The 27283-nt window shown below is 39.5% G+C and overlaps 1 protein-coding gene and 1 non-coding gene across 6 annotated transcripts in view; both read right to left on the bottom strand.

Moving 5' to 3' along the window:
* CENPJ (centromere protein J) overlaps window positions 1-27283 on the bottom strand; it is a 67835-nt gene that overhangs the window by 38174 nt on the left and 2378 nt on the right. For 4 of the 5 annotated variants that reach the window (XM_029937028.1, XM_029937027.1, XM_029937029.1 and 1 more), the window contains 8 exons: window positions 25750-26256; window positions 25112-25235; window positions 19011-19310; window positions 16201-16321; window positions 14588-14690; window positions 12658-14290; window positions 9058-9190; window positions 4774-4939 (listed from right to left, as the gene is read on the bottom strand). In XM_029937028.1, coding sequence (XP_029792888.1) covers window positions 4774-4939; window positions 9058-9190; window positions 12658-14290; window positions 14588-14690; window positions 16201-16321; window positions 19011-19310; window positions 25112-25235; window positions 25750-26190 — 3021 coding nt within the window. In that variant the 5' untranslated portion in view covers window positions 26191-26256. The remainder of the gene's footprint in view (window positions 1-4773; window positions 4940-9057; window positions 9191-12657; window positions 14291-14587; window positions 14691-16200; window positions 16322-19010; window positions 19311-25111; window positions 25236-25749; window positions 26257-27283) is intronic. The other variant, XM_029937031.1, reaches the window with a different exon arrangement.
* LOC115290985 lies at window positions 14366-14508 on the bottom strand. Its single transcript, XR_003908347.1, has one exon. It is a non-coding gene; the product is annotated as a small nucleolar RNA SNORA48 (small nucleolar RNA).

Below are 27283 nucleotides of genomic sequence, written 5' to 3'. Positions count from 1 at the left end.
AAATCCATCAATGTCATACATCACATTAACAAAAGAAAAGATAAAAACTATATGATCCTGTCGATAGATGCAGAAAAAGCATTCGACAAAATACAACATACCTTCCTAATAAAAACCCTCGAGAAAGTCAGGATAGAAGGAACTTACTTAAACATTATTAAAGCAATTTATGAAAAGCGCACAGCTAATATCATCCTCAATGGGGAAAAACTGAGAGCTTTCCCCCTGAGATCAGGAACACAACAGAGGTGTCCACTCTCACCACTGCTCTTTAACATAGTGCTGGAAGTCCTAGCATCAGCAATCAGACAACAAAAGGAAATAAAAGGCATCAGAATTGGCAAAGAAGTCGTCAAACTTTCACTTTTTGCAGATGACCGGATATTCCACATGGAAAACCCGACTGACTCCACCAGAAGCCTTCTAGACCTGATCCATGAATTCAGCAAAGTTGCAGGGTACAAAATCAATGTACAGAAATCGGTTGCATTTTTATACAGCAATAATGAAGCAACAGAAAGAGAAATCAAGAAACTGATCCCATTCAGAATTGCACAAAAAACCACAATAAACCTAGGAATAAACCAACCAAAAATGTAAAAGACCTGTATGATGAAAACTATAAATTTTTTTTTACATTTATTTATTTTTGAGAGACAGAGAGAGAGACACAGTGTGAAGAGGGGAGGGACAGAGAGAGAGGGAGACACAGATCAGAAGCAGGCTCCAGGCTCTGAGCTAGCTGTCAGCACAGAGCCCGACGCAGGGCTCAAACCCACAAACACGAGACCATGACCTGAGCCGAAGCCAGCACCTAACCGACTGAGCCACCCAGGCGCCCTTATGATGAAAACTATAAAAAGCTTATAAAAGAAATTGAAGACACAAAGAAATGGAAAAACATTCCATGCTCATGGGTCAGAAGAATAAACATTCTTAAAATGTCATCATTACCCAAAGCAATCTACACATTCAATGCAATCCCAATAAAAACTGCACCAACATTCTTCTCAGGCAAGAAAAAATTATCTTAAAATTCATATGGAACCACAGAAAATCCAGACTTTAGCCTTTACTACAAAGCTGTCATCATCAAGACAGTATGGTATTGGCACAAAAACAGACACATAGTCCAATGGAATAGAATAGAGAGGCCAGTACTGGACCCACAAACAGACAGCCAATTAATTTTTGACAAAGCAGGAAAGAATATCCAATGGAAAAAAGATAGCCTCTTTAGCAGGTGGTGCTGGGAGAACTGGACAGCAACATGCAGAAGAATGATACTAGACCACTTTCCTACACCATATGCAAAAATAAACTCAAAATGGATGAAGGACCTGAATGTGAGACAGGAAAACATCAAAACCCTAAAGGAGAAAGCAGGAAATAACCTCCTTAAGCTCAATCGCAGCAATTTCCTACTCGACACATCCCCAAAGGCAAGGGAATCAAAAACAAAAATGAACTATTGGGACCTCATCAAGATAAAAAGCTTCTGCACTGCAAAGGAAACAATCAAGAAAAGTAATAGGCAACCAATGGAATGGGAAAAGATAGTGGCAAATGGCATATCAGATAAAGGGCTAGTATCCAAAATATACAAGGAGCTCACTAAACTCCATACACAAAAAATGAATAACCCAGTGAAGAAATGGGCAGAAGACCTGAATAGACACTTCTCTAGGGAGGACGTCCAGGTGGCCAACAGGCATATGAAACGATGCTCAGCATCACTCATCATCAGGGAAATTCAAATCAAAACCACACTGAGCTACCACCTCACACTGGTCAAAGTGGCTAAAATTAACAAATCAAGAGACTACAGATGCTGGCAAGGGTGTGGAGAGACAGGCACCCTCCTACACTGTTGGTGGCAATGTAAGCTGGTGCAGCCACTCTGGAAAAGAGTATGAAGGCTCCTCAAAACTATCAATAGAACTCCCCTATGACCCAGCAATAGCAATGCTGGGGATCTACTCAAGGGATACAGAAGTGCTGATGCATAGGGGCACATGTATCCCAATGTTCACAGCGACACTTTCAACAATAGTTAAATCATGGGAAGAGCCTAAATGTCCATCAACTGATGAATGCATCAAGAAGATGTGGTTTATATATACAATGAAGAATATACAATGAGAAAGATTGAAATATGGCCATTTGTAGCAAAGTGGATGGACCTAGAGGGAGTCATGCTAAGCAAAATAAGTCAGGCAGAGAAGGACAGATACCATATGTTGTCACCCATAGGTCTAAAAGGAGAAACCTAACAGGGGACCATAGGAAGGGGAAAGGGGGGGAGAAAGAGTTGGGGAGAGGGAGTGAGGCAAATCATGAGAAATCTTTGAATCCTGAGAACAATCTGAGGGCTGAAGAGAGAGGGGGGGAAGAAGAAGCAAGGGTGATGGTCATGGAGAGGATCACTTGTGGGACAGAGCACTGGGTGTTATATGGAAACCAACTTGGTAATAAAATATTAATTAAAAAAAAAAGAGCTCGAGGCTCCCCCCCAAAAGAAGAAATACAGACAACTGTAATAATAGAATATTATGAAAAATTATATGCCCAAAACTGGGCAATCTAGAAGACATGGACATATTCATAAAAACATACAAACTACCAAAACTTTTAACAGGAAGAAACAGAAAATGTGAGCAGACCTATAACCAGCAAAGAAATTGAAACAATTATCAAAAATCTCCCAACAAACAAGAGATCTGGGCCAAATGGGTTCCCAAGGGAATTCTACTAGACATTTAAAGTTAATATATATTCTCCTCACACTGTTCCACAAAATAGAAATGGAAGGAAAACTTCTAAACTCATTCTACAAACCCAGCATTACCTAATTCCAAAACCAGACCAAGACTCCATTAAAATTACAATTACAGACCAATATCCCTGATGAATCTGGATGTAAAAATTCTCAAACAAGATACTAGCAAATCGAATCCAAGAGTATACTAAAAGAATTATTCACCATGATCAAGTGGTATTTATTCCTGGGCTGTAGGGGTGGTTCAGTATTCGCAAATCCATCACTATGATACACCACATTAATAAAAGAAAAGTACAAGAGCCATATGATCCTCTCAACAGATGCATAAAAAGCATTTGACAGAATACAGGATCCAGTCTTAATAAAAATACTCAATAGTATTTTTATAGCAGGAATAGAGGGAACATACCTCAACATCATAAAGGCCATATACAAAACACCCAGAGCTAATATCCTCAATGGGGAAAACTGAGAACTTCGCCTCTACCATCAGGAACAAGACAGGGATGTTTATTCTCACCATTACTGTTGAAACACAGGACTGGATGTCTTAACTTCAGCAAATAGACAATGAAAAGAAATAAAAAGCATCCAAATCGGAAAGGAAGAAGTCAAACATTCAGTATTCACAGACAACATGATACTCTATGTAAAAATACTATGAAGACTCCACCAAAAAATTGCTAGAATACGTGAATTCTGCAAAGTCACAGAATATAAAAATCAACATACAGAAATCTGTTGCATTTCTATATACCAATAATAAAGGAACAGAGAAAGAAATCAAGGAAGTGATCCCACTTGCAATAGCACCAAAAAAATATAAGATGCCTAGGAATCAACCTAACCAAAGAGGTAAAAGATTTGTACTCTGAAAACCATATAACACTTATGAATGAAACTGAAGAGGATACAAAGAAGTGGAAGAACATTCCATGCTCTTGAATTGGAAGAACAAACATTGTTAAAATGTCTATGCCACCCAAAGCAACCTACACATTCAATGCAATCCCTATCAAAATACCACCAGGATTTTTCACAGAACTAGAAAAAATAATCCTAAAATTTGTATGGAGCCACAAAAGACCCCAAATAGCCAAAGCAATCCTGAATAAGAAAAGCAAAGCTGGAGGCATCACAATCCCGGACTTCCAGCTATATAACTAAGCTGTAATCATCAAGACAGTATGGTACTGGCACAAAAAGAGACACATAGATCAATGGAACAGAATAGAGAACACAGAAATGGACCCACAAACGTATGGCCAACTAATCTTCAAAAAAGCAGGAATGAATATCCAGTGAAAAAAGACAGTCCCTTCAACAAACAGTGCTGGGATAACTGGACAGAAACATGCAGACAAAAACTTTTTGAATTTGCATAAATAAATAAATAAACAGCTATGGTTTGCAAGTATTAATAACTGGGGGAAAAGAGGCCTGAAAGCTATGGGAAATCTCAAATATAAGCTAACTGAAGCAGATTTCTACTGTAAGGACAGTAAATCAGATCAATAAGTGAAAGAGAAAGGTAACTATTAGAGAAAAACATACAAATATAGCACTGAGAAATAATGGGTGAGCAAGTGCTCTACCCAAAAGAAGAGTGCAAGTTTTAGTATAGGGGCCTTCAATTCACATAAATGAACAGCACTAACAGTGTTTGTTTGGTATGTGGGGCATTAAACAGATCAATGCAACATGACACTGGAGAATTTCCAACTCTTGGCTTATTAAGTCATCAATGGCATCATTGTAGTCTTCCTTCTTTTTTTTTTCAAGACTTTAGTAAGAAAACAACTGATATCTTTCACTCTAAAAGTCAAAAATACAAAAAACGTTCTTCATGTAGTATCTCAGATTATTTGTTGAGTCAACGAATGATAAAATTGATATCTAATTTCTCTTTGACACATCATATAACTCCAAGATTCTTACTAGACAGTCATCCTTGCCAACTTATCTAAGTATAACTTAAAGAACCGGCATACCTGTATTTCTTCACGTTCTTTTTTATCTGGAAAAGTTCTTGCAACTGTAGTATACTTTTCAAAAACTTTGCGTTCCTTTTGTAGCTTCCTCATTTCCTCCTTTTTAAACTCTTCTATCCGAGCCAATTCTTTTGCTTTCTGTTGTTCAAAGTCTGTAATTTCTTTCCTAAAATGACCAAACCACGTTATCATCTAAAGGGACCATCTTAATGGCGTAATCCACATGTGGTACAAAATGGACCAGGGACAGCCTGGAATGGAGGAGCTGCTGGTCTTGGTGAATCCATCTTCAATCCATCATACTGAAAATGTCAATTAATCCCATGAAGCATTCCTGCAATAAATATTCACTGAGCATCTGCTATGAATCAAGCACTACCCTAGGTATGGAGAAACCACAGTAAAAAAAAATCATCATCCTTATTCCCATGAAGCTTCTCATTCTAATGGGAGAGACAGAGAATAGTAAACAAGATAAAATATATGGCACATTAAAGAAGTGTTGAGAAAAATAATGCAAGTAATGAGGGTAGGAAATATCAAGGAGATTGAAATTATGGATGGGGTCATCTTGCTAAGATAATATCTGAAGTAAAACCTGAAAGAACTGAGAGAACAGCCACAACTACATATGAACAAAACAGCTCAGGAAGAGGGAACCGCGCAGGCTTAAAAAGCCCAGAGGTAGGAATATGCCCGATGTGTCCATAATCATCCAGGAGGCCATGTAGCTAAAATAGAGTGAGCAAGAGACACAGCAGGAAAAAGTGTCAAAAAGCAAACAAAACAGAGGGCCAGATGAATTCAGGTCTCAGAGACCAGTGTGGGAACTTTGGTGTTCAGCTTGGGAGAATGTGGATCAGAGGAACCGTCATGACACACGTGCATTCTGATGCTCCATTCAGAACACATGGAGGGACACCAGCCAGACCGTGGAATAGGATATCCGTGGCTCATACCTCCCTACACGAACAACAATCTGGCACCATCCACAGATAAAACTGCTTTTGTGGGAGCTCTAGGATCCAGGTAGGAGGTTGAGAAACCCCAGTGAAGCCTAAGACTGGGATAGCCACTTCGAGAAGACAGTCCCATGTCCCAGTGGCAAGCATACCAAATGTGGTCCTGGCTACAGACCTAAAACAGCCCAGTCTGTCTGTAGGCTCAGCTCCAGCCTCATCTGCCAAAGGACCCAGGAGGAGCCATGCCCAACTGTATCCCTAGTAACAGGCCCACAGACCTCAGTCATGACTACAAATTTGAAACAGTCCTGTAACCTGGCTCCAGCCCTACTCTATTAAGTCAGTCCTGCTCACCCAGGGATGCAGACCCAGCAGGAGAACACTGAGGGGCCGAGGAGGAAGATGCTCAGAACCTGGCAGGAGCCACACCCATTTTTCACCCCCCAGCACCAGACCCACTGTCTGCATGCTCAACAGTGGACTGGAAGGAGCCCCATGATGCAGCTTCAGCCCTGCTGGGCTGTGGTCCTAGAAACAGGACCAACTGAGGATCTGGTAGGAACCACATCTACCATGTCCGTGTTAAAAGACCTGCCAATTATGGACCCCACTGTAGACTAGCAGTAGCCACACAACAACCCCACTCAACTATGATCCTGGAGACAGACCATCCAGGGATCCAGCAAGAGAAGATCTTTACCTGCCACAACTGGTCTGTAAAGACAAAAAGAGGTTTCTGCCCTTTCAAATGCAAAAATGTCAACACAAGAATTAGGCAAATGTGACACCACCAAAGGAAACTAGTAAATTAATAAAACACCAGTAACCAATCCCAAAGAAAAGCAGATCTAAGAAGTGACTGACAAAGAATTCAAAATAATTGTTTTAAAGAGCAAACTAGAGGAGAACACAGATAAACAACTCCACAAAATCGAGAAAATACCTGGAAAAAAAAAAAACAAAAACAAGTTCAACAAAGAGATAGAAATCATTAAAAAAAAACACACACACACCACAATACTTACTTAAAACTAACTAAATAAATAAAACTTAAGGGGCTTAGTCAGAAGAGCGTGTAACTCTTGATCTCAGAATCGTGAGTTTAAGCTCCATGTAAGGTGTAAAAAAATAAAAACAAACAGAAATTCTGGAGCTAAAGAATACATGAATAAAGTGTAAAATACAATAGAGAACTTCAACAGCATACTTAATTAAGCAGAAGAAAGAATGTGAACTCAAAAACAGATAATTTGAGGGGTGCCTGGGTGGCTCAGTCGGTTGAGCGTCCAACTTCGGCTCAGATCATGATCTCATTGTTCGTGGGTTCGAGCCTTGCCTAGGGCTCTGTGCGGACTGTCAGCTCAGAGCCTGGAGCCGGATTAAGATTCTGTGTCTCTTTCTCTCTCTGCTCCTCCCCTGTTCACTCTCTGTCTCTCAAAAACTAAATAAATGTAAAATAAAAAATTTAAAAAAAAAACCACAGATAATTTGAGGTTAGCCAGTCAGAGGAGGAAAAAAGAGAATGATGAAGGGCAAAGAAAGCCCATAGGATCTATGGAGCACTTCAAAAGAACCAATACACTCATTATGGAAGTCTCAGAAAGAAAAAACAAATGAAGTCAACAAACCTCTTAGAAGACTAAGACAGAAGACTCAAATAAAATCATAAAGGAAAGAGGACATGTTACAGTAGACGCCCCAGAAATAAAACCGATCATATTATGAACAACTATATCCCCAAATCTGGATAATCTGGAAGAAACAGATAAATTCCTAGAAACATACAACCTACCAAAACTGAATCTAGAAGAAAGAGAAAGCCTGAACAGATCCATAATAAGGAGACTGAATCAGAAATCAAAAACTTCGAAGAAAGAAAAGTTCAGGACCAAATGGCTTCACAGGTAAATTCCAACAAATATTCAAAAAATAATTAACACCAAGCCTTCCTGAACTTCTCTCAAACTCATTTTATGAGCACAGTATCATTTGGAGACAAAAGCTGGACAATGACACCACAAATAAATTATTGCCCAATATCCCTGATGAACATAAGATATAAAAATCCTCAATAAATACTACCAAATCAAATCCAACAGCACATTAAAAGGATTTACACCATGACCTAGTAGGATTCATCCCTGGAATATAAAGCTGGCTCAACATACCAAATCAATTAATGCAATGCAAACTGGTGCAGCCACTGTGTAAAAGTTTGGAATTCCTCAAAAAATTAAGTAGAGAATTACCACATGATCCAGCAATTCCAATCCTGGACATATACCCAAAAGAAAAACAGAGACCTGAACAGATATTTGTACACCGATGTTATAAGCATTATTCCCAATAACCAAAAGGTAGAAAAAACCCAAATGTTTAGCTGCGATCCAAGAATTGCCAGGGACTACCAGCAACACACTACATCATACAGGAAAGAAAGCATGGCTCTGCTGGATGCCGTGATCTCAGACCCTGGCCTTCAGCGTCTGACAAAATAAATTCCTGTTGTTTTAAGCCCCTTACCTCCGTACTGTTGAAGGATGAACTGTACTTTGTTACATCAGCCCTAGAAAATTAATGCATTGGCCAAGGTAGCAATTGAAATCACAGCTCCAAAGTGCTTTTCAAGTTTCAATTTATGAACTAATCACTAAGAGAATTCCCCTTTTAGCACATTTCTGACCACAAGGGGTCATTTTAATTAAAAAATTCTTCTGTGGTGGAGCACCAGAGTGGCTCAGTTGGTTAGGCGTCCGACTTTGGATCAGGTCATGATCTCACAGTTTGTGGGTTCGAGCTCCACATCAGGCTCTGGGCTGACAACTCAGAGCCTGGAGCCTGCTTTGAATTCTGTGCCTCCCTCTCTCTTTCTCCCCCTCCCACGCTTAGTCTGTTCTTTGTCTTTCAACAATATATACATGTTAAATATATATACATGTATAAATATGTGTATATATTTAAATTCTTACGTGGTAAAGGTTTCACTTCCTTTTCCTTTTTATTATTAGATCAACAAAACTTGTTTCAGGGTGTCTGGGTGGCTCAGTTGGTTGAGCGTCCAGCTTCGGCTCAGGTCATGATCTCACAGTTCGTGGGTTTGAGCCCCTTATCGGGCTCTGTGCCGACCGCTAGCTCAGGGCCTGAAGCCTGCTTCAGATTCTATGTCTCCCTCTCTCTCTGACCCTCTCCTACTCGCACTGTATCTGTCTCTCAAAAATAAATTTAAAAAACATTAAAAAAAACTTGTTTCAAATATTCTAGGTATAATCTTAAAGATAAAACTGAATCATTATATCTTTTCCCAACTTATATGCAAACTTACCTAAGTTTTTCCAAGGCACTTTCCCGTTCAGTGCGAAGTTTAGCTAAAGATGTGTTCTCAGCTTTAAATTTTTCTATTTCTGTTTCCAACTCGATTACTTTCTCTCTCAAAACTTGAGATCGAGCACTGTTACCTACAAAATAGGCCATATATATTGAACTTCACAAAAGGTCTTCAGCAACACAAACAAGTTAGCTATAACACTCAGAGCCAAAAATATGGTAAACATTTGTACTATTAAGATGCACAAGAAACAATGCCTCTAATAACAAAAAAAAACTGTATTAACCTGAATTTCTACATAAAACCAATCCAAATTTAAAAAAGACATTATTCAACTGAAGAGTAACAATCTAACAATGAATTAACATTGCATATAAATAGAAATCATTCAAATAATTTAAGAAAACTAATACATATATTTTTGTCTTTTTTGATAACAGCCAATATTGTAATAACTATGTATGGTGACAGATGGAAACTAGACTTCTCATGGGATCATTTCGTAATGTATAAAACTGCTGAATCACTATGATGTATACCTGAAACTAATATTGATGTTGGACATCAATTCTACTCCAATTTAAATATGTATATATGAACATGAATAAGTAATGCACAAAACACCTAAAGCAATAATCAACACCAAAATCAAAGTTTACTCTCACTAATCCTAGAAATACAAATTGAAACTTTTTTTCACATACCAAACTTGCTATTTCAAAGAGTAAAATAGCCAATACTTCTGTTCTTCCACTACCCTTTGGAAAACCTGATTTCTGCACAAAAATATGCACTGCAGTGTTATTTCTAATAGTGACAATATCCAACATTAAGGAAATTTTATACACCTGGTCAAAAAAGATCAGGTAAGTTTTTGTTTTGTTTTTTAATTTTTTAAGTGTGTTTATTTTGAGAGAAGGAGCAAGGCTGCAGCAGCAGAGAGAGAGAAAGAGAGAAAGAATCCCAAGCAGGTTCCACACTGTAAGCACAGAGCCAGATGCAGGGCTCAAACTCACAAATCCTGAGATACAACCTGAGCTGAAACTAAGAGTAAGACACTTAACTGACTGAGACACCCAGGCGCCCCAAAGAAGATAAGGTAAGTTTATGTTTTTGTAATTTTTTTTAAATTTATTTATTTGAGAGAGACAGAGATAGCATGAGTGGGGGAGGGACAGAATGAGGGGCAGAGAGAGAATCCCAAGCAACCTCCATGCTGCCAGCACAGGGCCCAACCAAGGCTCACACTCACAAAACTGCAAGATCATGACATAAGCCAAAACCAAGAGTCTTATGCTTAGCTAACTGAGCCACCCAGGTGCCCCAAGATAAGTTTTAACAAATGTCTGTACCATATTAAAAATACAAAGGAAAAATGACTGGAAGGAAAAATGCCAAAACGATACCACAGGTACCTTTGGGTGGTTCAGTTGTAAACATTTTTCATCCTATAACTCTTAAGCTTCAAACTATCTGCAAAAAGTACTACTTTTAAAATCAAAGGGGTTTTTTTCAGTGTTTTTTATTTATTTTTGAGAGAGAGAGAGAGACAGTGTGAGCAGGGTAGGGTCAGAAAGAGAGAGGGAGACACAGAATTCGAAGACAGGCTCCAGGCTCTGAGCTCTCAGCACAGAGCCCGATGCGGGACTCGAACCCACCAATTGTGAGATCATGACCTGAGCCAAAGTCAGACCCTTAACCAACTGAGCCACCCAGGCACCCCCAAAGTATTTTTTAAAATAGTTTAATTTAGGGGCACCTGTGTGGCTCAGTCAGTGAAGTGTCCAACTCTCTCCCTTATTTTTCATGTTTGTTTATTTTGAGAGAGGGAAAAAAGCACACGTGTGAGCAGGGCAGGGGAGGCGCAGAGAGAGGGTGAGACAGAGAATCCCAAGCAGGCTCCACCCAGTTAGCCTGTTAGGGCAGAGCCCGACGTGGGCCTCAATCCCACGAACCATGAGAACATGACCTGAGCTGAGATCAAGAATCTGACACTTAAGGGGTGCCTGGGTGGCTCAGTCGATTGAGCATCCAGCTTCAGCTCAGGTCAAGATCTCATGGTTCATGGGTTCGAGCCCCAGGTCAGGCTCTGTGCTGACAGCTAGCTCAGAGCCTGGAGACTGTCTTCGGATTCTGTGTCTTCCTCTCTCTCTGACCCTCCCCTGCTCACGCTGTCTCTCTCTCTCCCTCTCGCTCTCTTTCTCAAAAATAAATAAAATAAAACATTAAAAAAAATCTGACACTTAAATCAACTGAGCCACCTAGGTGCCCCAGAGTGTCCAACTCTTGATCTCAGCTCAGGTCTTGATCATAAGGTCATGGCTTCAAGTACCGTGCTGGGCTTCAAACTGGGTGAGAAACCTACTTATAAAGCTTAAGTTATATTTATATTTGAAAGCACCTGTGCTTTGCTAGGCATTCAGAGTTTATTATATGATATAATGGAAAGGAGTTTTCCAATATAAGTTTTAAAAGTCCATCGCATCAACTGAGTACTATACAGCCATTAAATGGAATGAGGCAGATGTGTATGTGGGAAAGAATAATCCCCAAAATTTATTATAAGGTGAAGAATGGTATATTAAAAAATGTGTTTTCAAGGTGCCTAGGTGGCTCAATTGGTTAAGCATCCAACTTCAGCTCAGGTCATGATCTCACGGTTTGTGAGTTTGAGCCCTGCGTCCAGCTCTATGCTTCCAGCTCAGAGCCCGGAGCCTGCTTTGGATTCTGTCTCCAGTCTCTCTGACCCTCCCCCATGCTCGTTCATTCTCTCTCTCAAATGATGAATAAACATTAAAAAAATTTTTAAGTGTTTTCATTTGTGTAGAAAGAAGATTATATACCCACTCACACATATATTTTGATATGCACAGAATCTTTTTAGAATATACAAGTGAAATGTGAATGTAAGTTCCTCTAGGAAAAGGAACTAGGAACCCAAATATAGGGAAGAAAGGAAACTTCAATTTTACTGTATTTCTTCTTGGTCCTATCTAGCAAGTTAGTGCACAAATAGTAAAAAAATAAAATAAAATAAGTAAAAACATAAGTCAGTTTAAAAAGTGCACACACAGGGCCCCCTGGGTGGCTGGCTCAGTCAGTTAAGTGTCCGGCTTAAGCTCAGGTCATGATCTCATGGTTCGTGGGTTCGAGCCCCGCATCGGGCTCTGTGCTGACAGCTCAGAGCCTGGAACCTGCTTCGGATTCTGTGTCTCCCTCTCTGACCTTCCCCTGCTCGCTCTGTCTCTGTCTCTCAAAAATAAAAAAATAAAAAAGTGCACACACAAAGGTTTACCTTACAGTAACACAAACCACAAACTGGGTACTCTGGTTACAAAAGAAACTTATGTTACCTCAATTTAAAATGAAGTAATTAATGTTACAGCCTTGAGAATAAGACATAGGCTTAAATTTGAAAAACCTGAAATCACAATGCATCTGTATCTTTTGTACTAGAGGGTATTACATTACTTAGACCCACAAAACTAATCAAATTTTAACAATCACCTACTTGGATTTCTACTGGACAACTAGAAAGATTAGGATTTTAAACGATGTCCCTACTGATAAGAGATTTATTTTAAAATGCTGACTTACCAGGTGGTTGGTCTTGACTTGGGTTTAACTTGGGTTGATTTCCCAAGTGTGAGTCTGACTTTGGTTTCAGTTTCAAAGCAGGAAAGAATTTCATCATGAGATCTGACGTTGGAGGAGGGCTTGTGCTCCTACTTGATTTCCTCAAGTCTTCTCCCTTCTTGACTGGTGCAATCTTCCTTTTTATTGTTTTGTCTGGTACACATATTTCATTCTTATTAGGGTAGGCTCTCTGAGGAGTCCCACTAATGGCCTCAGTCCCAAGAACAGCATCATGTTTAAATAAATTCTCTTCAAGGTCAGTCCAAGTTCTTTCATCGTCAAAGTCAATTTTACTCATACTTACAGATGAGGGTCTTCTTGAGGACTCAGAAACTTTGTTTTTCAAGCTTTCTATTATGATAGACTCATCACTACTATAATCTTTATCAGACAAATCTAAATCAACATCTCTCCTTTGATCTTCTTGAGTTCCAGTGTCCCTAAAAGGCCCCTTACCATCACAAACTTGTGGCCTGTCTTCTCTGCTGCTGAAACCCCCCTCTTTATCATCGCTTGATGGTTTTATGGTAGCATCAAGTTGCTCCTTGGAGTTGGTGCTATTGTCACTGTCCATGGCACCTTCATCATTACTTACATTCCACGGTGACTGATTTTCAGAAGTGCTAATTTGGAATGCTTCCCTACTGACTTTACAAGACTGCTCCCGGTATTCTTCAGGTGAGGACACTGAATCAGGCTGTTTGGGTGAGACCTCACACTCAGCCACATTTTCAGGTGCAGTGCAGTCTGGAGCCTCGTTGTGGTTACACTGAATAACAGGGTCCAGCATCCCCATCTTCTCCCGCTGTACAGCTTTGACAGGGGTGGAAGACAGCCGGTTCCCACTACAGATCTGCTGGTCTCTCTCTAAGATTTTCAGTACAAATGAAGAATTACTGGAAAATGATATTTCATCAGCAGCTTGTTCCAAAAACAAAAATTCATCTAACTCCAAATTTTCCTTTTCCTTTTCTCGTTCCCAATTCTCTAACTTTCTCTGAAGAGAAATGTCAAGAGAAGATTCTGACTTTTTCAAGGTCTCATTTATTGGGCTCTTAGAAGCCACGCAGCTGACCAGCCCTGCTGAAAGAGGGAGTCTGTCTCTACCTGGTGTCTTATTCCAGACTTTGCATCCAATATCACAGAGTTTAGCACACTCAGGTACATTTTCTCTATTATTAGATTCAACTTTTTTTTCTAATTTGGTCTGGTCTCTAAATTGCCCATCACATTTCTTCCCTGCTGGTATTTTCAATCTTGATGGAGAAGGACTTTTCCTGTTGTTACTCTTAAGCACTTTTGGCTTCTGACTAAGCGTGACAAAACCACTTTTGGCCTGAGCTTTATTGCTCTTTTTAACAGGAGTGTTCTCTGTACACAGTTCTTTATTTATTAGGGCAGTTTTCCGCTGGAATTGCTGTCTATCCATTTTAAACACAGGTTGGTCCTCTGAAATGCTCTGATTAGGCGCTAGTTTACTTTCTCTCCCTTTCTGAGACTTAGATTTAGCATTAGTAAATCTAGCTAAACCTTCTCCTCGTTTCAAGAATGGTTGTTTTGGCTTTGCTTTGATTAGCAATGATCCTTCTGCTTCCTAAAACAGAGAATATTTGAATTAATTCTGGTATATCCAAATTATCTCACAGTTGTTTTTTTTTTTTCTTTTTTTTTCTGTGCCCTAGGCATGAAACAGCTCTGGCCACCAACCCAGGCATCAAGCTAGGATGAACAAAGGACCGCGTCTGCTCTGCCCCAGGCTGATATAAGAGCACCACCACCGCCAAGGTGTCTCTTTGCCCATTGCCAGGGGGTTCAAAGTTATTTTTAAAGCAAATTATAAATAAATGTCTAAAGCCTCAGCTAACTTAATCAAAATAGTGGAGATGCCTACCCTTAGCTGTTTTCGTTTCAGTTCTTGTTCTTCCAGTCGAATTTGTTCTTCTAAGTAGTCTTCAAATGTCTGTTTCCTTTCTCTGATAGCAGCTTTAATAGGCCTAATCATAAAGTTATTTAGCATGCAAATCAAGATGTGAGACACCCCTGACTACACTGAGAACTGTTGTCAGAGTCACAGACCTCGTAGAAGAATCCAGTGAAAGCTTCACCTGCCCCATCCCCCAAAATACAGAAATACACAACACACTACACATGATTTGAAAAACAAAAACAGGGGCGCCTGGGTGGTTCAGTCAGTTAAGCTTCCGACTTCAGCTCAGGTCATGATCTCACAGTTCCTGGCTTCAAGCTCCATTATCGGGCTCTGTGCTGCCAACTCAGAATCTGGAGCCTGTCTTCAGATTCTGTGTCTCCCTCTCTCTCTCTGACCCTCCCCAGCTCATGCTGTCTGTCTCTGTCTCTCTCTCTTTCTCTCTCTCTGTCTCTCTCTCTCTCAAAGATAAAATTTTTAAAAATTAAAACAAAAATTAAAACAAAAACAAAACTGTTCTGAACTCCACTTATTGCCTATAGATTACATAACTTTAATATGCATTTTGAGGGGCTCCTGGGTGGCTCAGTCGGTTGAATGTCCAACTTCGGCTCAGGTCATCATTTCAAGGCTCATGAGTTTGAGCCCTGAATCAAGCTCCGTGCTGAAAGCTCAGAGCCTGGAGCCTGCTTTGGATTCTGTACCTCTCTCTGCCCTCCCCATCTCACAATCTGTCTCTCAAAAATGAATTTTAAAAATCCATTAGAAAATAATTAAAAATAAAATATATTTTAAAAATACTTCATCAAATATGCCCATTCTTTAAGAAAGAGCCTTGACAGGGGTGCCTCAGTGGCTCAGTCAGTTAAGTCCTGACTTCAGCTCAGGTCATGATCTCACTGCTAGTGAGTTCGAGCCCCGTGTCAGGCTCTGTGCTGACAGCTCAGAGCCTGGAGCCTGCTTCAGATTCTGTGTCTCCCTCTCTCTCTGCCCCTCCCCTGCTCACATTCTGTCTCTCTCGCTCTCTCTTAAAAATAAATAAACATTAAAAATAAATATTTTTAAGAAGATCCTTGACAATGTAAATAAAGCAATAATGAGAAGTCATTTGCCCATCCATAACATATATTAAATATCAAATATTTAAGAAAATAACAATCTCAATATTGATATTTTATATTTGTCATAAGATTTTTAAATTCTGTAACTAAACTTACCCAATATAATTTATAAATGACACCAAAAGTGAGACTCAATATTAACTTGTTTTTGTCTTTGCCAAAATAGTACTTACCTAACTATTTGAGAGAAGATTAATTTTATCTAGATTTTTTTTCTCTTTGGTGAAAAAATTTGCTCAATTCTTCCAAAACAATGCAAAACTATCTGAACTAATGCATCCCCCCGACCACTGTCTGTTGCTGACAATATGTGATAAGTTGTAACTTCAACATTATACTTAAAAGCATATTCAAGCAAAAACAAGAAAATCATGGGTCTTTTTAAAAAAGAAAGTGCTCTACCATAATAGCTGGCTGTTACATTGTCATATTTATTCCTCTCAACATGTATGATACCTTTCTTCAATATTAGCCACTTCTGAAGAATCACCAATTTTTTTAAAGTTCACATCTTTCCCTTCCTGAACAGGTTCGGTCACTTTCGTCACTTTCTCCCAACATGGTAAAATACTTTCTCCTACGATAAAAATTAGAAACAATTTAGTTCCAAAAATAAAGAATAACATCTTAAAACTTGCAAATTTTACAAGTTACTATGCTAAAATAATATTTATCAAAACTAAAATATGCCAAAGATTTTACAACCCTCAAGGATTTCTTTACTATGACTTCTTTATATGACTCTTTTTTAATTTTTTTAATGTTTTTTATTTATTTTTGATACAGAGAGAGACAGAGCATGAGAGGGGGAGGGACAGAGAGAGAAGGAGACACAGAACCGGAAGCAGGCTCCAGGCTCTGAGCTAGCTGTCAGCACAGAGCCTGACGCGGGGCTCAAACCCGCAAACGTGAGATCTGACCTGAGCCAAAGTTGGAGGCTTAACCGACTGAGCCACCTAGGCGCCCCTTTATATGACTTTTTAATATGATTTCTTTAATATGAGATAAACTACAAAACCTTAATTAAAACAGGACACTCTTCACAAGGTTAATGTTATGAAAAAAAAAAGTATGGGCTTTTCTAAATTAAAAAAGACTAGGAGCGCCTGGGTGGCTCAGGAAGTTAAGCATCAGGTCTTGATTTCGGCTCAGGTCATGAATTCACGGTTTACGGGAACAAGCCCCACTTCTGGCTCCACACTACCAGCCTGGAACCTGCTTGGGATTCTCTCGCTCCCTTTCCCACTCAGGTGCACACGCTCTCATGCTCTCTCTCTCTCAAAATAAAGAAATAAATGCTTAAATTAATTAAAAAAGACTAAAAAGAGAGCTGTAACAATCAAATATAACAGATGAACTTGACTGTTCTGGTTTTAAAAAAACAAAACAAAACACATATTTAGGATAGTAGTGGGGATTCTAAAATGAAGTTAAATATTAAGGAATAGGATTGGAGTTATACCAAAGAATATCCTAATTTTTACTTGATGCGTGCAGAAATATTTTTTTAAATATTTTTTTAATGTTTTGTTTATTTTTGATACAGAGAGAGACAGAGCATGAGAGGGGGAGGGGCAGAGAGAGAAGGAGACACAGAATCTGAAGCAGGCTCCAGGCTCTGAGCTAGCTGTCAGCACAGAGCCCGATGCAGGGCTCAAACCCACGAACGTGAGATCTGACCAGAGCCGAAGCCGGAGGCTTAACTGACTAAGCCACCTAGGCGCCCCGCGTGTAGGCGCCCTGCGTGCAGAAATATTTGAAATCATGTAACATGATGCCTGCATATTATTTGCAATGAAATGACTGAGCAAATTACATGTAAATGTAGACAAGAGATACAGATGTAGGTATAGACATACATACACACACAGAAAAAGATACAAAGTAAATATGTAAAATATTAACTGCTGAATCAAGGTCTATTGCTAATCATTGCAGTGGTCTTTCAACTTTTTTGGATATTTGAAATTTTCCAAAATAAAAGGTGAGAGTATACTGCTTAAAAAATTTTTTAAAGGCATCTGACCTTTCCATATTCTAAATGAGAAATATGCACAAAGGTATCCAATCCTAAGTAGTAAGGGTAGATACTTTTTGTCATATTTTCTGTACTTTTTTAGAACTTTCTCCAAAGAACATATTCATGAAAACATCATCAAAATTGAAAATAAAATTTAAATTAAAAATATCGGAAACAACTCAGCCCTACTGCAAAGAGCATTAAATACTGATATATTACTTGATGACTAGCATAATGATGACAACCATTTAAAATTATGATTATGAGGGGCACCTGGGTGTCTCAGTCAGTTAAGCATCTGACTTTGGCTCAGGTCATGATATCACGGTCCATGAGTTTAAGCCCTGCATTGGCCTCTGTGCTGACGCTCAGAATCTGAAGCCTGCTTTCAGATTCTGTGTCTCCCTCTCTCTCTGACCCTCCTCTGTTTGCACTCTGTCTCTCTCTCTCTCTCTCAAAAATAAATAAACATTAGAAAAAAATTTTTTATTTATGGTTATGAAACCATGGAATGTACCATAATGGAATGTACCATTATGTTTGAGTAGGAAAACTCAAACATGTTATTTTCCATCTTGGCTGGGAAAAGAACACAATTATACAATATACTACTGTTATAAAATGCAAAAAAAACCCAACAACAACAACAGAATAGTTGAGGGGGGAATGGGGCACAGAAATAGCACTTAAAAAAAGGAAAAAAAACACCAGAAGAAAACACACCAGAAACCCCACAAAACCTCCATGAGTTTCATCAGATGCTGCCAGTTCTCTGACAAAAATACATTGAGTGCTAGGAATACAGAGCTACAGTGAGGACAAACCGAGTGTCTGGGGTTGGAGGGAATTTCTCTTCTGAATAACTGCCATCACCAACCTATACCTCACATTCCACATCTTCTATCGTGTGCCCCCCCACCCCCATACATTATTAAATCAACCTCAAACCATTTCTAAGCTCTCAAAGAAAAATGGTACACACAGAATCCACTGCCTCCCTTTTTGAAGACCCCATGCTACCTCAGGAGGTCTGAAGTCAGCATGAATATTGCGACTGTTCTTAGAAAGCACAAATTCTGTGTCCAGTACAGGCACAATGGCTATGCAACATGTAGGGCTCACAAGTAAAGCCACAGGCACAAGAGACAGGAAAAAGAAAACACTGCAGAAAGAACTTTTCTTGTCTTTAGCACAGCTTGGTAACACTGCTAATTAAGTACAGAAGAGAAAAATGTAAGTGACTCACCAATAGAATGGTTATGGTTTTCTTCCTTCAAGTCATTTTTTTTCACAAGTGCTTCTTGACTTTGTGCCTCATAAAACAAAGTGAGGGGAGCACCACTTTTTGCCATTAAGACAAAATCTGGATGAGTAGTTCTATAGAAGTTCTTTTGTTTATCGGATAAAATGTTGGAAGGGTGTGTTTTTCCTTGGGTTTGATTCTGGTAGACATGTGATGGTAGGAAGGGTGAGGTTTTCTCTATGGTGGCTGAATTTCCTGGAGATCTATACTGCTGGCTCTGCTCATCAGTCAGTAGGGTTAAACCTTGCAATTAAAAAAATTGTTGAAAAAGAAAAACAATTATCAAAACTAATGACTTCCTAGAACATTTTCACTTCTACCTGTTAGTGACCCCTACCCACCAAGTTTTCTCCAAAGTGATACAGGTATTTTTCCTCCTTATTAGGAAACTCTATTTAACAAAATGATGAAATTTTACAAGTCCAAAATGACTCCAAAACCTCTGCTTTTGAAATAAACACAGAGCATGAGTGGCTCAGTCGGTTGAGAGTCATCTCTTGATTTCAGCCCAGGTCACTGGGAAGGGAAGGTTGGTGGGATCAATCAAACCCTGCATTGGGCTCCAGGCTGAGAACAAGGAGCCTGCTTAGGATTCTCTCCTCACTCTCCGTCCCTCCCCCACTCATGAGCACTCACGCACGGTCTCTCAAAATGAATAAACTTTTAATGAGAAAAAGAAATAAACAGAGAGTCCCCTTCTATGTATGTATCTAATTCTCAGAGGGGAGATGGCAATACTCCATCCTGTGTGCTACACCATCCCCTTGAAATCCTTCCACTCTTCTCCCAGAATGTAGCAGTAAACTAGTGAGGGGCCAACAGGGTGCCTGGGTGGCTCAGTCAGTTGAGCATCCAACTTTGACCCAGGTCATGATCTCATGGCTCCTGACTTCAAGTCCTGCATCGGGCTCTGGGCTGACAGCTCAGAGCCTGTAGACTACTTCAGATTCTGTGTCTCACTCTCTCTCTGCCCCTCCCCTGCTTATACTCTGTGTCTCTCTCTCAAAAATAAATAAAAGAATATTTTAAAAAATGTAAAATGTTAAAAAAGAAGAAGAAAGTGAAGGGACACATAGCTGGCTCTATCAGTAGGGAATGTGACTCTCGGTCTTGATATTGTGAGTTTGAGCCCCAAGTTGGGTGTGGAGACTACTTAAACATAAAATCCTTTACAAAAAGGCGGTGGGGGGGGGTACCCCAGTAGCTCAGTTGGCTGAACATCTGACTCTTGATTTTGGCTCAGGTCAGGATCTCAGGGTTTGTGCGTTCCAGCCCCACGTTGGGCTCTGCGCTGACCACATGGATCCTGCTTGGGATTCTCTTGCTCTCTCTTTCTCTGTCCCTCACCTGCTCACACTTTCTCCCTTTCTCTCAAAATAAATAAATATTTAAAAATATATAGGTAAATAAATCAGAGAGAACACAATGTGAAGTGTCTTATAAAAGAGCCACACAACCTAACCCGTCTGCCTCACCCCTAGACCACAAATAAAACTAGAAATCAGGGAGGGTCTTCATTGACTATCAGGTTCAACCTCCCTTCCTTTATCACAATACTCTCCTCATCCAAATACTTCTTTAAGTTTATTTATTTTGAGAAAGAGAGAGAGTGTGAGTTGGGAAGGGCAGAGAGACAGGGAGAGAGACAGAATACTAGGCAGGCTCTACATTGTCAGTGGAGAGCCCAATGCAGGGCTTAAACTCACAAGCCGTGAGATGATGACCTGAGCTGAAATAGAGAGTCAGAAGCTCAGACAATATAGTCCCCAAATATTTTTGACTAAGAGTCACCTCACTTCAGACTGAAGATGTCTTTTATAAAAGTAGCAGTTCTCAAAGTGTGGTCTGTAAACCCTAAAGGTCTCTAAGATTCTTTCAGTGCACCCACAAGGTCAAATCTGTTTTCATCAAATATTAAGACAGTATTTGTCTTTTTCACTTTGCCGACTCCTGCACAAATCATGCCAGAGCAAAATGGAAACTCATGGTACCTTCACTCAAAAGCAGGACAGCAAGACAGTGGCACCCAACTGTGCCAGCAGTCACTGTACTGGTCACCACCAAGCACCTGCAGTTCAAAACAAAACAAACAAAACAAAAAACAGGGGCACCTGGGTGGCTGAATCAGTTGAGTATCTGACTCTTGATTTTGGCTCAGGTCATAATCCCAAGGACGTGGGATCGAGCCCCACATCAGGCTCCATGCTGGGTGAAGAGCCTGCTTAGGAGTCTCTCTCTCCCTCTGCCCCTCTCCCCTGCTCATGCTCTCTCTCTCTAAAAATAAACAGTCTTATTTAAGTATGTCTAGATAGGGGCACCTGGATGGTTCAGCTGGTTGAGCATCCAACTCTTGGTTTCAGCTCAGGTCATGATCTCACAGCAGTGGCCTCCCTGCTGAGCATGGAGACTGCTTGGGATTCTCTCCCTCCCCAAAGCACTCGCTCTCAAAAAAAAAAAAAAAAGAAGAAGAAGAAGAAGAAGGAGGAGGAGGAGGAGGAGAAGGATAAGCAGGTCCTAAAGTTACAAGAATTATTAATTTTTAAACTAAATTTAAACTGTTGAGTTCAAATGTCTTTTGAACATTCTACAGGACAAAGTATACAAAAATCACTTCTACTTCAAACCAAACGTGGCTTGGTTTGAGCTGTAAGCCTGACTAGCCACTTCCCTCAAAGAACATCATTTTTACTGAAAGAATAAATAACAAAACTATTATAAACCTTCAATCTCGGCATATAGTTTCTCAAATATTAAACAAGTGAGCCAGTCACTTCAAAGAAAATAACTGATAGTATTTAAAAAATAGTAAAATCTGAAGTTTCAAGTAAAAATTAGAACATATTAAATATGTCTACCACCATGAGATTGACAGTTTCCTAACACTTCAAGACTTAAAAAAAGACTTAAAAATATTTTAATGTATTTTTGAGACAGAGAGTGCACGCGTGCGCGAGCGCACACATCAGTTGAGGAGGGGCAGGGGCAGAGAGATAGAGGGAGACAGAGGACCCCAAGCACCTCAGCAGCAACAGCAGAGAGCCTGATGCGGGCATGAACTCATGAACCGGGAGACCGTGGCCCAAGCCAAAGTCAAGACGCTCAACCAACTGAGCCACCCAGGTGCCCTGCTACTTCAAGACCTTTACAACGAGATCCATAGTGGTATTAAGGTATATAACTTTTTTATATTATATAATGAAAATATTTAAATATATTTTAAAGACGTACATAACTCAGTGAACCACTACTTCGCAAATAACCAATGAACCAATGCACAATTCTACTAAATAATGCATGATAAAAGAGCCATTCAAAATGCCAAGATATTCCAATACGTTTTATGTTCATTAATATAGTTCCAGACTCCATATTGTGAATTACCACTATGAAACGGCCACTTGTTAGGTTTGGGTGTAATTATTTGAAAAGGCTATTACAGTACTCTTCTTTTTCCAACTAAACATCCATGTGAGGCCAAATTTTTTTCACAGGCTTCAACCAAAACAACAAAACTTAAGAGAATGAATGCAGGAGCATTTGGGTGGTTCAGTCGGTTAAGCGTCTGACTTCATTAAGCTCAGGTCATGATCTCACAGTTTGTAGGTTTTGACAGTATGTCAGGCTTTGTTCTGAGGGCTCAGAGCCTGCTTCAGATTCCATGTCTTCCTCTCTCTCTGTCCCTTCCCCACTGGCACTCTATCTTCTCTCTCTCTCAAAAATAAACATTAAAAAAAAAAAGAGAATGAATGTAGAACAGACAAGAGAATCAGCTGAGCTCTTTAAAAGCCAAAAGTTAATACAGATTTTCAAAAATACAAAACTACGCCATTCTTCTAATGTTTTAGAAAAGCCTCTTCATTAAAGAGTTAGTTATGATAACATGTAACTGGTTATTATTTTAAATGAGTTAGTTTTTATAGTTCTCCACTTTAATTTCTGATACAGTAAATATCAACAGCCAGAGACCATAGAACAAATGATCTCCAAAGTCCTAAATAATTATATTCAGGGGTCATGAGACCAAGCAGTGTGAAAAATCACTGTCCTAAAGCAATCTTCCATAACTGAAAGGCATAAGTTTTTATAAGAACAGTGTTGAAATTTGCTTCCTTATTGCTCTATCATAGTGCTATTTCTACCTTAAAAAGTGTCACAGGCTGTTATTGAAATAATATTATCCTCTTTTGCATTCCATAAAGGAGCCCTGACCCATTTAACTATTTCAAGACACACACCATGTTCTCTACACTCACTAAGATAAACATCCCAATTCCCAAAACCATTCTTCACTTAACACATTTCCCATCACTACCACTACTGCTGCTCCCCAAATCCCATCCAGCTACTCTGCACATCCATCTGCCCATGCCTTTTATTCTTTGTATTCTCAATGCCAAGGGCAACCTCTGAACAGAACAGGCACTTTCATGAATCAGCTGTGTGTCTCTGAAAACGTGGCACCAAGAAGCAAACATATTGCTCCAGATCAGTTTCTCAAACTGTGGGATACAATCCATTAGTAATTTTATCAGAATCATGACTATTTTTTTTTCAATGAATGAGATTAGGATAAAATAAATAGAAAACATCCTTACTACATGCCAGGCACACCAATAAAGACTGATTTATGAAATTTCTTTGGATTTATGAATCACAATTTTAAATGTTTTTTTCATAATGTGGTATGGTCAATTTTTTAAAAATAATTTTTTAAAAACTATTCATGTTTGAGAGAGAGAGACAGAGCATGAGCAGGGGAGGGGCAGAAAGAGAGAAAGACACAGAATCTGAAACAGGCTCCAGGCTCCTAACTGTCAGCACAGAGCCTGACATGGGGCTTGAACTCAGGAATGGCAAGACCATGACCTAGGCCGATGTCAGATGCTTAACCAACTGAACATCCAGGTTCCCCTGGTCAATTTTCAAAACCACTTCTAGAGATCAAATTTCAACAGGTTTACTGTCTCCTGATAGGCACATCATGCTTCTTTTAATTGATCTGGTGTATGATAAAAGATTTGTCATCTACCACCACAGAAAATATTTTTGGTATCACTCCTCTGCTGACCAGACTGGTCTCTACACACATTTACCATTATGACCCTGAAGAGTTTTTCATTCTTTCTTTTTTTTTTTGAGAGAGAGAGAGAGAGAGAGAGAGAGAGAGAGAGAGAATCCCAAGTAGGCTCCACTCTATGAGTGCAGAGCCAGACAAAGCTCAATCCCACAAACCATGAGATCATGACCTGAGCCAAGACAAGAGCCAGACACTTAACTGATTGAGCCACCTCGGCGCCCCACGGAGTTTTCCAGTCTTCAGACAGGGGTTTTAAGCAAGTAGCCCTAGACCAAATTTGGCTCTACATCTTTTCTTCTGCTAGGTCTTTTTTTTTTTAATTTTTTTAATGTTTTATTTATTTTTGAGACAGAGACACAGCATGAGCAGGGAGAGGCAGAGAGAAAGGGAGACACAGAATTGAAAGCAGGCTCCAGGCTCTGAGCTGTCAGCACAGAGCCCGACACAGGACTCGAACCCACGAACATGAGATCATGACCTGAGCAAAAGTCGGAGGCTTAACCGAGCCACCCTGGCACCCCTCTGCTAGGTCTTTTTAAAATTTTATTTTATAGGGGCGCCTGAATGTCTCAATCAGCTAAGCATCTGACTTTGGCTCAGGTCACCATTTCATGGTTTGTGAGTTCGAGCCCCACAAAGGACTGCCCCTCTCTCTCTGGCTTTCCCCCTGCACTACTCATGCGTACATGCTCTAATAAATAAACATTAAAAAAAATCTTTAAACTTTTACTTAATAAATAAATATGACTGCTGCCAGGCAGGGCACATATGCTCCCGAAGGGCACAGCTCCCACCTGTCCCAATTATATACTACCACCACCATCTCATAGTTAGCTGCAAGCCCCTAAAGAAACTCAGGTTCCCCACACGTGATAGAACAGTGGTAGAAATAACCTGTCAAATGACTAAAGGTGAGAAACGTCACTGTCCGCTGTCAAACTAAAGGCTCCATACAAGCACCAAATACCTGGGAGTGTGTGCTGCCCAGACACCGCAGTAAGCAACTTCTCTTGTTCTGCCAGCAGTCTCTGCAGTTGCTCTAACTGCTGCCTCTTCAGCTCTTCCTGCTTCTTCTGTTGTACTTCTTTCAGCTTTTTAAACATAAAACTTGATTAAACTAACTTTACATTTCTGTACGGATCTTCGCCCCTTACATTTATCTTAATCCATTTCGTCTCCCTTTGCATATCATCTCTAATACAGAGTTTCAAAGAGAGATCCCTAAGTAACTACATCTGCCACCAAAACTCTAAAATGCCATTTTTAATGAAGGAAACAGAGAAACAGAAAAAGTCAAAGGAATCTGTGGATTCTTAAACTAGGGTAGATTATCAGTACATTTATATCAACTTTTCCCCCTAATATCTGATCAACCATTTCCAAATTAGTTTTTACCAAGTGAAACAGAAACTTAAAGACACTGTTACCTCAAGTGTTAATATCTTACATATCAAACCTGTCTTCATGTTTCACATTAGATAAAAGGCAAAATTTGGTATTTTGAGGATTTCACAGTAAAGGGGAAGAAACAGGAGGACTGGAACAGGTGACTTTTCATTATCGACACTTGCAATAATGCAAATATCAAGCTAAATCCTGTTGTACCTGTTCAAGCTTTTTAAAAAGTGGGTCCTTATAACGCACTTCTTTGCATTCACTCAAAAGATTGGAGACGTCATTTTTGTTATCTTTGCAGTGTCCAGGAGAACCCTGACATGCCACTATTTGTGGTCCCTCTTTAGTTAGAGGAAATGCTGTATGTGTTTCAGATTTATTTGATTGTAGTTTATAAGGACTGTTAGACTCCAACTTCTGTTCTTCATGAAGTGAATCTTCTTCACTTACAGAGCTGAAGCTATCTGAAAACTGTGTGGCTTTAACAGGAAGGCTGGTAGAAACCTTCACAGTTGCTCGTTGCTCTTTGTCTGCTTCTAAAATAGGAAATCCACGATTTAATATGACTCCAGCCCGAGAAGGATTGGTCATCCACTGGGTTAGGAAGCTCTGCCCACCGTTTAACTCTGAAGAGGTTGGCATCAGGAACATTTTAGTCCAATGGCAATAATAAATTTAAGTAATATAAAAGCTGAAACTGCTATTAATTTCCAATGCCTACAGAAAGAAGATGCAAACAAAAAGCAGTTAAAGCTGTTCTACCCAAACTGCAAACCAGCACAAAATCTACTGGATATTTCAAATACAAAAGACTTCAATCAGCAAAGCAAAGTTATGTATTTGTGGGGGTTTTTTTAAGTCTTAAAAAAATATCCAAATTGAGTGAATCAAAAACTTAAGTTCCCTGCTGATATAATCAGCATATAGATGTTACGTAAGGCCTTGACACCGGGCAAGATCACTAAGTGACTGAGGACAGACAAAAACGAGTAGATGTAGAAAGTATAGTGTCCTGGAGACCAAGTGAAGAAAGTGTTTCAAGGGAAAAAGAGATGTGTTAAATACTATTAACAAAGTGTGAGAACTGATCTTGGAATGGAGCAAAGGAAAGGTCATGATAACTTCAATGAGAGCATCTTGAGTGGAGAGAGACGCTGCCAAAGCTTAAATGGAGAGAATACAGGAAAGAATGAGAAATTAAGGACAGCTAACTCTTTCCAAGAGTTTTGTTATAAAGGGAAGGAAATAAATGGAACAGTAGCTGCACAGGGAAGCATGGAAGAATGATTTTTTAAAACAGAGGAAATAAAAGCATGTGTGAAGGCTAATGAGGATGGAGAGAGGAAGTAATTCCGATAGCCATGTCTCTGAAGTGAGAGGTGAGAAAGTCTAGTACCAAAGTGAAAGGACAGTTCACACTATTTTCCAGACACAATTCTAGATTTTAACTTTCAGTATATTTAAGGTAGCAATATAATACGAAAGGAAATGAAAATACACACGCATTTAGTTTTGTACCTAGTGTCTGAAAAAAAAGATACAAACAGAAAAAGAAATATAGGTGCACAAACATTAAAGTATGCTGATACTCAAGTGGAACAGAAATTAAAACAGTAATGACATCACCATTTTTCACATACTAGGTTGGCAAAAACTAAAAGCTGATAAACCCAAGAGTAGAAAAGAAGAACTCTTTCATAAAGTGTCACTTGGGAATGTAAACTGGTAAAACCTTTCGAAGGGC

This window comes from Suricata suricatta, chromosome 4, assembly GCF_006229205.1.
Source record: "Suricata suricatta isolate VVHF042 chromosome 4, meerkat_22Aug2017_6uvM2_HiC, whole genome shotgun sequence".
In the NCBI taxonomy this organism is placed as follows: Eukaryota; Metazoa; Chordata; class Mammalia; order Carnivora; family Herpestidae; genus Suricata; species Suricata suricatta.
The sequence above is the reverse complement of the archived record's forward strand: the minus strand, read 5'-3'. Positions and strand labels throughout refer to the sequence as shown.